Here is a 9,428-nt window from a genome sequence, read left to right as displayed (position 1 = left end):
AATTATTTAATCCAACGCAGTCGTAGTTGGGACGATCACAATATCATAAAAGTTTTTACAAAAAAAAAGGGGGGGGGGGGGACGACAAAATACTTATAAGAATAAGGAATTGTCTGAAAATCAGTGCTGAATTTTAGAGGAAAAGCTAAAAAATAAATAAATAACTAAAATAAAAAAAAAATCACTGTTGCTGAGCAGTGTTGCTGACCGTTCATCCAGCTGATCCAGCTGCAAATCCAGAAAACGGAGCTGAATCAGGAAAACCAACGCGCCACAGATGGATGATGGGAAACGTAGTCATCGTTAAACACCAGAAATGAGGTTTCAGTTTGTGAGTGTTGCTCACAAGCGCGCTCACGTTAATAAACATCTTTCTGAAACACGCCAACTGAGGCGTAGTGTTATTTCAAACAAGCCAAGGAGCTTTTTTGTTTGTTTGTTTGTTTGTTTGTTTATTTTTGTCTGTAGTCCACGCTCATTTAGACACCGGCGTTTTGTGTGGTGCGAGAGCGCCCCCAGAGGACCGAGAGCTGAATTACAGGTCTTGATTTTAATTTGGTTAATTATATTACTCCGTTTAATGTTCGGCAGGATTAAAACCTCTAGAAAAGCAAGCAAAGCACGCTTTTCTTCACCCAAGAGACCGAAGCTGGTAATTGTTCACCTCTAATTTAAAATTAAACTCTACTGGACGTCGCGAGAGCTTCGAGGTTGAGGAACAAGACTTGTAAGTTAATGCTAAGTAGCAATGTAGCAAAAGTAATATAATTATTCAAAAATGCCATATTAGTTGGTTTTTAAATGTCCAGTAGATCAAGAGGTGGCATTTAATCCGAATATGAGTCTCTCATTCAACTAATTATACATAGTATTATCGAGTGTATTTATTTAAACTACAATACGCTAACGCTTCACATTTGAACAGACTATTTGATAGGTTTGCTTGAAAAGTGACAGCAGATTAATTAAAGAAATTAACAAATCAGCTCAGTTCTAAATTTAACATCTTGTTTCCAAGACAACACAATCAAGAAAATATATATAATTATTTGTAAGGCTAGAAATGACATTAATTTAGTTTCAAATGCCCAGTTTATAAAGAGTTAAAGGGTAATTATTCCATCAATAATTTTGCATGACAAATTATTTAAAATCTATTTGGACCTCTTATTTTCTGCACTGAGTCTTCCTGCTTTTGGCTATTTGAGAAATTATTAATGTTTAGGATCACACAATTATCTCTAAATAGAAGTGAGAAACATTAAAAACACAAAAGCTTCTTTCCAGAAGTTGTTAGACTCACAAACTCTTCTCTCAATAACTATGTTCCAGGTGCAATAACTTTGCCATGTCTGCTATGAGATGGTTTTAGTCTGTTTTAGTTTATTCTTTATTGAACTTTGTTGGATGTAGGCCTATTATTTATCCCGTTCATGTACCTCTTGTTTAGAAATGACAATAAAAAAAACCTTCAAACATAGAAACCTTGAAAAGACTCTGTTAATGGTGTATAAATATCTCTGGGTTGATGCTACTATTCCACTATGGAGAGTGTGTTGATGTACTCCATCATCTTGTGGTACGTTGACAAAGCAGGGTCATAAAGTCGGCTAAAAGACTATCGGCTGCCCTCCCTTGATGACTTCACCATTTCTCACTGCCTCTCCCAGACCAGTACGATCATACCTCCATACCAGAGACCACCTGCTCAGCGTGCAGCCCTGTGGAAGGAGACACAAATGCATTTTACGTTTTATTCATGGGCTATCAGGACACTCAGCTGCCATCTGAGCCCCCTGCTTCTAATCGATGTATGTGTAATTCTAACTACATGTGCAATATAACCTGCAATATCTAGCATGAACACTACATGTAGCTTATAGATTCCTTGGCGCAGTCAGCTCTGTATGGCTCAAGCGTTTACTTTTTTAAAAAAAAGACGTTTTACTTATTTATTTATTCTTATCTTAGTTACAACTTATAAGAAAATTAGGTGCGTGGGAAATATCACCAGTCCCTGAACATTTGCAGCCTTTTACAGCCACGCTGAGTCTGACACATAACCTCTAACACAACATAATCTCTGCTCCTCTTTCCCGATCAGCTCCCTCGTCCTGCTCCTCCTGCCGAACAAACCGCTCGCCGCTTGTCATCAGGTTACTAAGGCAACAGCTGATTTCGGAGGAGCCAGGATTTGGAAGTAAGTGACAAGTTAATGCGAACGAGAGTTTTCACACACCGTTTCCTGTTTTTGGTGGCTCGGAGTCTGTTTGTGGAATCTCAGCTGATCTCATCTCTCCCTTAGAAGTGTGTAGTGATGTTTTATTTGAGGACAATAAACGGACAGACTCATCCACAGAGCGAATGTGTGCGCAGTGCACGCAGCGACTGCTCTGCACTGTAGACATGATGGTGGCATCTGTCCTTGAGCACGCCCAGTGAGCGTGTCGTAGCGCGTCACAAAGGTCAGGCCGTTTGAACCGTATCCGTGCGCTGCAGGAGGCGCCCTCCTCTGCTCGACATGAAAGCTATGAGTCACTCTGTCCGATGGGGAGCAGCACAGGAGAGGGAATGAAATTTAGGACACCAGAAAATTGAGGAGGAGGAGCCTCAGATGATGCATGTGGGAAAGTCTGTACTTGTCAGTTTAACTACTCCACAAGCCACAGACATTTCTATTTCTCATAATATCGAACATACAATCATTTAGGATGGTAGGTCTGGTATTTGCACTGTTCACGTATGTACGTCCTGAGCGGAGTGCATGTTCCCAGTGTTTGTGTGGTGTCAATTAGACTGTGCAGGATGTGAAATAGTGGGTCGGCGTCATGTGGGCGTTGTGTGTGTGGAGCATCACAGTGACACGCTTCAGCATCCTCATGTGATTGATGCAGTTATTGATCTGAAAACGTCTGAAACGACGACAACAACCACGACACTCGAGTTAATCTTCTTGCTGTGTCTTTAATGATTTCAGCTGTTGGGGAATACACAGGGGAGTATTAACAAAGAGAAGACAAAAAACAAACCCTAATAATAATAATAATAATAATAATAATGAAGAATTCTAACAGTCTTTTCAGATCAGGTACAAAAGGAGAGGGAAAACAAACACATCCACAAAGTCAGTGATTAACAACAAAACTGTACTAAATAATGTCTGTGGATATTCCTGAAAGCTGAGAACAGCATCTGCCTGTCGCCTTCAGATCAGGTTATTTCTCCGTCCTCGTGCTCAACAGACGGCAGCGGGAATAGAGCTTAAAGCGCTTAATGAGATTGTTCGGGGCAATTTTCCTAAGGTAATGGAAATCCCACTGACTGAGCGATGGGTTGATGTACGCTCAGCGTAAGGGGCCGTGTAGTGACACCACACTGTGTGAAATATCACCGAATTTATTACAGCGCTGAACCATAAAAAGGGAGGTGATCAATACGGCTCGATGGGGAAGATCGCTGATTATCTAAAGTGACTAAACCCTTATTCGCAGGCGCTGGTGTAAAAAAAAAAAAAAAAAAATCAAGGCAGTGTCACAGGAAATTGTTTCGTATTAGCGTGTTTTGTTTTCTTTTTTGTAACATATCTAATGAATTAAAAAAAAGACACACACACATTGTAGAACAGTGAGGCTTATGGCAGTGATTTGACCTCACTGGTCTCCGTCGGTTCTGGACTGTATCTACCTAAACGTGGGGCCTCATGCTGCAACATTTTTAAGAACAACACCGCTTGAAAAACAGGCCTCAGCACATCGCAAGAAAATTAAGAACATTATGTGCTCCCCCAACAAAGGGACCCTTTTTTGTTGTGACTCCCAGCAAACTATGAACCGTCCTCTGTGTGCCTTGTGTTGAGTGTCTTGTGATCATGCCAACCGTAAGTATGAAGCAAGTCCAAAATAGATGAAGGCAGCACGAAAGTGCAAGTATAAAAAGAGAGCAAAAAAAAAGAAAAAGAAAAGAGATTTGTGCCTTGTAGTTTTCTTTGGAACGTTTGTCACTGCTTGTGTGACTTGTGCAAACTGTTTGTATTCCACCTGAGATCAGAGAAAGTATCACCAGTGTCTTCCTTTTGTTGCTAAATGAGGCCAAAGGCAAAGCTTTCCATGTGTAAGCATTGTCACACCTGTGTGCTGTGTGTAGCCACAACAAGCCTGGTTGTTTATTGCACAAACACAAGAGCACTCACACTGCTCCCGTGTTTACCTGTAAACAGTGCAGACATCACGGGGGCAACGGGGACCGGTCGCGGCGTCCGGATCTGTCCGCGGCCCGAGACTCGTTTCAGCAGCTCTTATGCGCCGTGGCTGATGTTTTTACAGTCTAAACCCTTAACACCGCCACTATCAAACGAATTAAACCAGTCACAATGTTTTCTTTGAGCGGAAGGGGGTGAAATCACGAGTCTCCCAATGTGAGATGATTTTGGTGAGGAGGTGATAATCACAAGACCAAGAACAGATAAACATGATAATAACGTTCCTGGAAAATACTAAAAATACACCGTCAGCCTGTTTATTAAAAAACACCAGCAGCAGCAGCAGCACCAGCTGTGAAATGATCCTGTTCAACATGATGAATATTTCAAACTCAGTCTCTCTCTTTTTTTTTCTTTTTTGTCTCAGAATATTCACTTCTTTATATTGAGGAATATTTCTGCATGAATTCCTTGGTTGTGCAAGTGAAAGTGGAATAAATATGTAATGAAAACAGATGCTTTATTCACTAAACAAACTGGCAGCGGCAGCAGCTGCAATAACTCACTGGCTTTACTTGAAAGGAAAGAGTTTTCCTCCAGCCGGCGGTTTTACACGCTGTCAGCGACATATATTGTCTGGTAATGTTTTGAATTGTTATTGAGGTGTCTCTGATTGTCAAGGGGAAACTTCAAGTCTGAAAACACAAACATAATGTAACATTTCATCCTCTAGTGGAATTAACAATGACCAGGAAGATAAAATGGAGATGAGAGTAGAGTTTGTTTGATGAAAAAGTTATGAGAAACTATATATTTTACATTACGTCCTTATGTTTGATAAACTTTAATGAGGAACGGAGCAAATGTGACAGAGGATTTGTCGGTGAAACTTCCTTCGAATGGCTCCTGTTTGCTTGAATAAACTATGAAAACTGTACGCTCCTCGAGGTTTGCTCCTGTAAAGTTTCAGCACATATGTTTTTGGGATGTTTGTCACTTCGCTGCATGGATTAACATGATAAAGCATTGGTGACTATGTGTTGGTGAGCCTGAGTACTCTCAGAACATGTATTTCTGCAGCATCTCGACAGTTTGAGATGTGGACGAGTCGATGCACAAGACAAAGTCAAACACTTCTTTCACTGAAAATTTACATCTGTTAATTTCTTCAAAGAAGATACCATGTTTTGCAGTAGCCTGAAATTTTAGCTTTTAGCATGAAGAGATTCAACAAATACTAGAAAATATGAATAAAACTAAATATATTTATTGGATTATTAGATAAAAGAGACAGTACATGAGGCAGCTACAGCTCTGGTACAGTTTTGCAGCAGTTCTCCGATACGTGGAGCTCATTGTTTAGCTGTTGCTGCTGTATGAACTCTGAGGTTTCCTCAAGGATCTGCCCCGGGATGTGGAAGTCAGCTGGCGTGTTCTGCTGAACAGCTGATTCCTGAAGGCCCTCAGTCCCTGGCTCCTCCGGGCTTGCTCGGCTGTGAGAGTTGCAGGGCTCCAGATTGCATCCAGTGCCCTGAAGGAACTGCAGAAAGTTCTCCTCGATAGAGGCCTCGCGGCTGGGCAGCTGCTCCCCTTCGCTGGGCCCGGCCCGCTTAAAAATGCAAGCCAGGTAGCGACCCAGCTCTTCGCGAATCTGCCGATTCAGGCAGCCGTAGAAGAAGGGATTGGAGGTGAAGCAGAAATAGCCAATCCATGTGACCACGTCCTCCAGCTGGGCCAGAGAGGCTGGAGAGGTAGACACTGCAGCTGAGTAGAGATGGAAGGAGAAGTATGGCAGCCAGCAGCAGAAGAACTGGCCTCCGACTGCCACTAGAACCACGGCGGCCTTCCCGCCGCTAAAAATCCTTTGAGGGGTGGTGCGGACACCAGTTCCTCCGAGGCTGGCTGCTATGGTGGAGTGACTGCTGATGGAGTCTGACCTTGGACGTGGCGTGTCCATCCAGGTGGGCAGGGGGCCATGCTGCATGGCTGCTACTCGGGCCACCTTGAACATGTTGCAGTAGACCACTAGAATGATCAGCATGGGGCACAGAAAATAGATTATTGTGAAGAAGACCATGAAAATCAGGCGTGTGTGCCTGCCTCCTGTCCAGTGCAGGGAGCAATGTCTCTGACCGGCAAAGAGGACTGAAGGGGCCTCCGCACTCTGGTTGCCCTGGAGCAACCATCCCACCAGAGGCAGCACGGACATGACAACGGCTTTAATCCAGATTCCCACTACCACCAACACCACCACCCCCACCGTCATCTTCACCTCGTGACGCATGGGGTGGATAATGTAGTAGTACCGCTCCACGTTGATGGCACAGATGGTGAGGATGGCGGCACTCACTAGGCACACGCTCAAGCACAAGTAGCTCCGACACAGCGCCTCGTCCACCAGGACTCGGTCCGACAGCATCCCCAGAGGCATCAACACGAGCGCCGCCAGCAGGTCCACCAGACAGAGGTGGAAAACAAAGGCAAACTTCCGCAACTGTGGTGTTTTGGTAATGACGACCATCACGGCCAAGTTCCCCACCACTGCCAGCACGTCCATGATGAGCATAGCGCACAGCGCCAACGACTGGTTCAGATCTATCCCACCTCGGACGTCTGTGATGGGCAAGGTCCCGTTGGAGCTATTCGGCCACAGTGGGGCTGGAAACGGGGACAGAGAAAAGTTCCAGGAGGGGCTCGTTGTGACAGGACGCTCCATGAGAGGATGGGATAAAGAGGAGAGAGTCCGCTGAATTTCACGGGCCCATCATCCATCCTCCCCTGTCGTAGGGTGACACCGAGAAGCTCAGGCGGTGGTTTCTGTCATGGCAGCTGGAACAATGCAGTCCCTGATCCTCGCAGACTTTATCCCGGAGCTTTGCAGACAATTGCAGAAGCCTTTGCCCAATTCCTTGAGGATGTGACAACTTTTATCAGAGATGTCCTTCTCTCCCGAAAATCCTGCTCAGCTTGAAAGATCTGAAATAAAAGAGATAGTCTGGTTTAGTCAATGAAAATGGCCTGAAGGAACTCCTTTCACTAACACTAGTTCCATTTCATTGGCACAAATTATACATTTGATTCAGATTTTGCAGTTTTTTTTCTGTTGGTATTCTTGCTGAAAGTATGCCCACTTTATTTTTGGCACTAAACATAGGAAACAATAAATAAATTTGAATAATATCATCACCCAGATCCAGCAACATTTCCAAACATTCTTCCTCTCTAATGATCTCTAAAAAAAAATGTTCATGACCTCAAAACAAACACTCCATCATGTCACCGCTGCGTCTAATTGCACAAGACAGCCCTTTGTGTCGTCGGGATGCGTATCCGACAAACTAAGTCGTGTTGCTCTTGCAAGCTGTCAAAAGTGATGCAGTCTGCACTTGCTTGTAGCCCGGGTCATGATTTACCACGTATTTGACATCTGCATCCACAGATGTGTGTTTTCAGGGCAGCCGGGCACCCGAGGGAGAAGCCAAGAACACGGAGTGGAGCATATGTCCCCCTTTAACGGGGCGAAGAAGTGAACCGGATGAGCAAATAAACTGCGAAACTCAGCATTACAGAGTTCCCAGCTGTCTAAGGTGATGGGAAGAAAAGATCAATAGACGCTTTTCGTATGAGCACACTCCCGATGTGAGGAATATAAAATGTTGAGCTGCTGTTGATGTTACAAAACATTCCAAAGATGTGAATCTGTGACGAATTGCGTTATACAAAAATTCAGATTTTATATTTGGCTTCATGTAAATGGCATCAGAGCCCCGACGGCCAGCCGTGAGTCTCCCAGTGGAGTAGGCCCTGCGCTGTGTTTACTGTCATAACCTCACCTGGGCACAACCCCACACACACAGTGAAGGCAGTGGAGAAAACCTTCGGTACATTTCCACATGCTGCACACCTGCAGGTGCAAGTTTTCCATTTCACAAGTGTGACAGGCTTCATCCCTGAAAGGCGTCGCTTCTTCTCCTGCTCACGTATGCACATCAAGCACAACAGTCGCCCACACACACACACACACATACACATGGGGGGGGGGGACAAGCAGGCAGCTGAATAGGTCAAAAGGTTACACTCACCTTCAGCCCAATTAAATAAACCATCAACTTTGAAGCTGTAACAACTGTGGAGCGGCCCTCTGGGGATTCTCAGTCTAATCAGCTGATTGTTTTCAGGAAACATCACCGCAACTCAACCAAAGTGGTTTAGACTCTCAAAGGGCTTTTTTATCCCACCAGACTTCCCTTAAAAAAGCATTGAATTCTTAAAACGGTCAATTTGATCAAATCTAAACCGCACAAACGGCACTACTGAAGCACTGCGAGGAGGAATCGGGGAAAGGGGGGGGGGGGGGGACATCCATGTAAAAATAATCAGATCAGTGAGAGTCGCACAAGTTCAAACTCCATCTTCAAAAGCTGCGAAATAAATAAATAAATCATACAAAGCTACAGCATAAGGTTGGGCGCAATCTCTCCCGACTGCTGACTGGAAAACATATGACCTTATCATATGCACATGACACTGTGTTTACTGCGGGGACAATACGAGCCTGTTGTCCAAGTGTCCCTTTCGCTGGGAGGCTCTTTTCACTCCGAAAGCGACGGCAAGCAAGTGACAGACAAGATTTTAGATCAGCAAACGTGAAATGCCAGGCATCTTATCGCCACACACTTTTAGTCCTTTTAAGTGGATACACGTGTAAAAAGGGATTTGGCGGAAGAACACGCCAGCAGCGTAACTTCAGCCCCAAACATCTCCCACGCTCAATCCACCAACGGGAACGGGTACGGCCGGACATGTGTGCGGTGAGAAGTCGGTGACATACCTCAGTCTGGTCTGGAGAGGGCTGCTTCCTCCTGTGCAGGTTCACAGTCTGCTGAGGCAAAGCCGACCTGTTTCGCTCTCTCCGTCTCCCACACACACAGCAAACACACAAGCACACCACGTCACAGAGATAAAGAGAGAGAGAGAGAGGGAGAGGGAGAGGGAGAGAGAGAGAGAGAGAGAGAGAGGAGAGGGGCGCTCCTCTGTCTCCTCTTCACCTGGCCCCTTTCATCTCGTCATCACGCTGACCACCCCCCCCCTCCCCTTTCCTTCAAATACACAAACACACACCTCTTAGCGTCCTCTCAGCTCTCTCCCTGCCAAGTCTTCGATCCAGGTGGCAGAGCAGGAGCAGGAGCAGGAGAGAGAGGTGGAACCAAAATAAAATATATATATATAT

At 44.8% G+C, this 9,428-nt stretch overlaps 1 protein-coding gene across 2 annotated transcripts; it reads right to left on the bottom strand.

Moving 5' to 3' along the window:
• Positions 1 to 2,944: 2,944 nt before the first annotated feature.
• gpr61 (G protein-coupled receptor 61) lies at positions 2,945 to 9,241 on the bottom strand. Of its 2 annotated transcripts, none has more exons than XM_047599107.1 (2): positions 9,030 to 9,241; positions 2,945 to 7,174 (listed from the first exon to the last, which is right to left on the bottom strand). In XM_047599107.1, the coding sequence occupies exon 2, from the start codon at positions 6,912 to 6,914 to the stop codon at positions 5,505 to 5,507; it is 1,410 nt and encodes a 469-aa protein (XP_047455063.1). In that variant the 5' UTR covers positions 6,915 to 7,174; positions 9,030 to 9,241; the 3' UTR covers positions 2,945 to 5,504. The 2 variants fall into 2 exon arrangements, with proteins under 2 accessions (XP_047455063.1, XP_047455144.1); XM_047599188.1 differs by lacking the exon at positions 9,030 to 9,241 and adding an exon at positions 8,032 to 8,162.
• Positions 9,242 to 9,428: the final 187 nt, after the last annotated feature.

This window comes from Mugil cephalus, chromosome 1 (assembly GCF_022458985.1).
Source record: "Mugil cephalus isolate CIBA_MC_2020 chromosome 1, CIBA_Mcephalus_1.1, whole genome shotgun sequence".
Taxonomy (NCBI): Eukaryota; Metazoa; Chordata; class Actinopteri; order Mugiliformes; family Mugilidae; genus Mugil; species Mugil cephalus.
Note: the sequence above shows the minus strand (reverse complement) of the source record. Positions and strands in the feature narration are given on the sequence as shown.

Coding starts and splice junctions, on each gene's coding strand:
- gpr61 (XM_047599107.1), bottom strand. CDS start 6,914: ATGGAGCGTCCTGTCACAACGAGCCCCTCCTGGAACTTTTCTCTGTCC.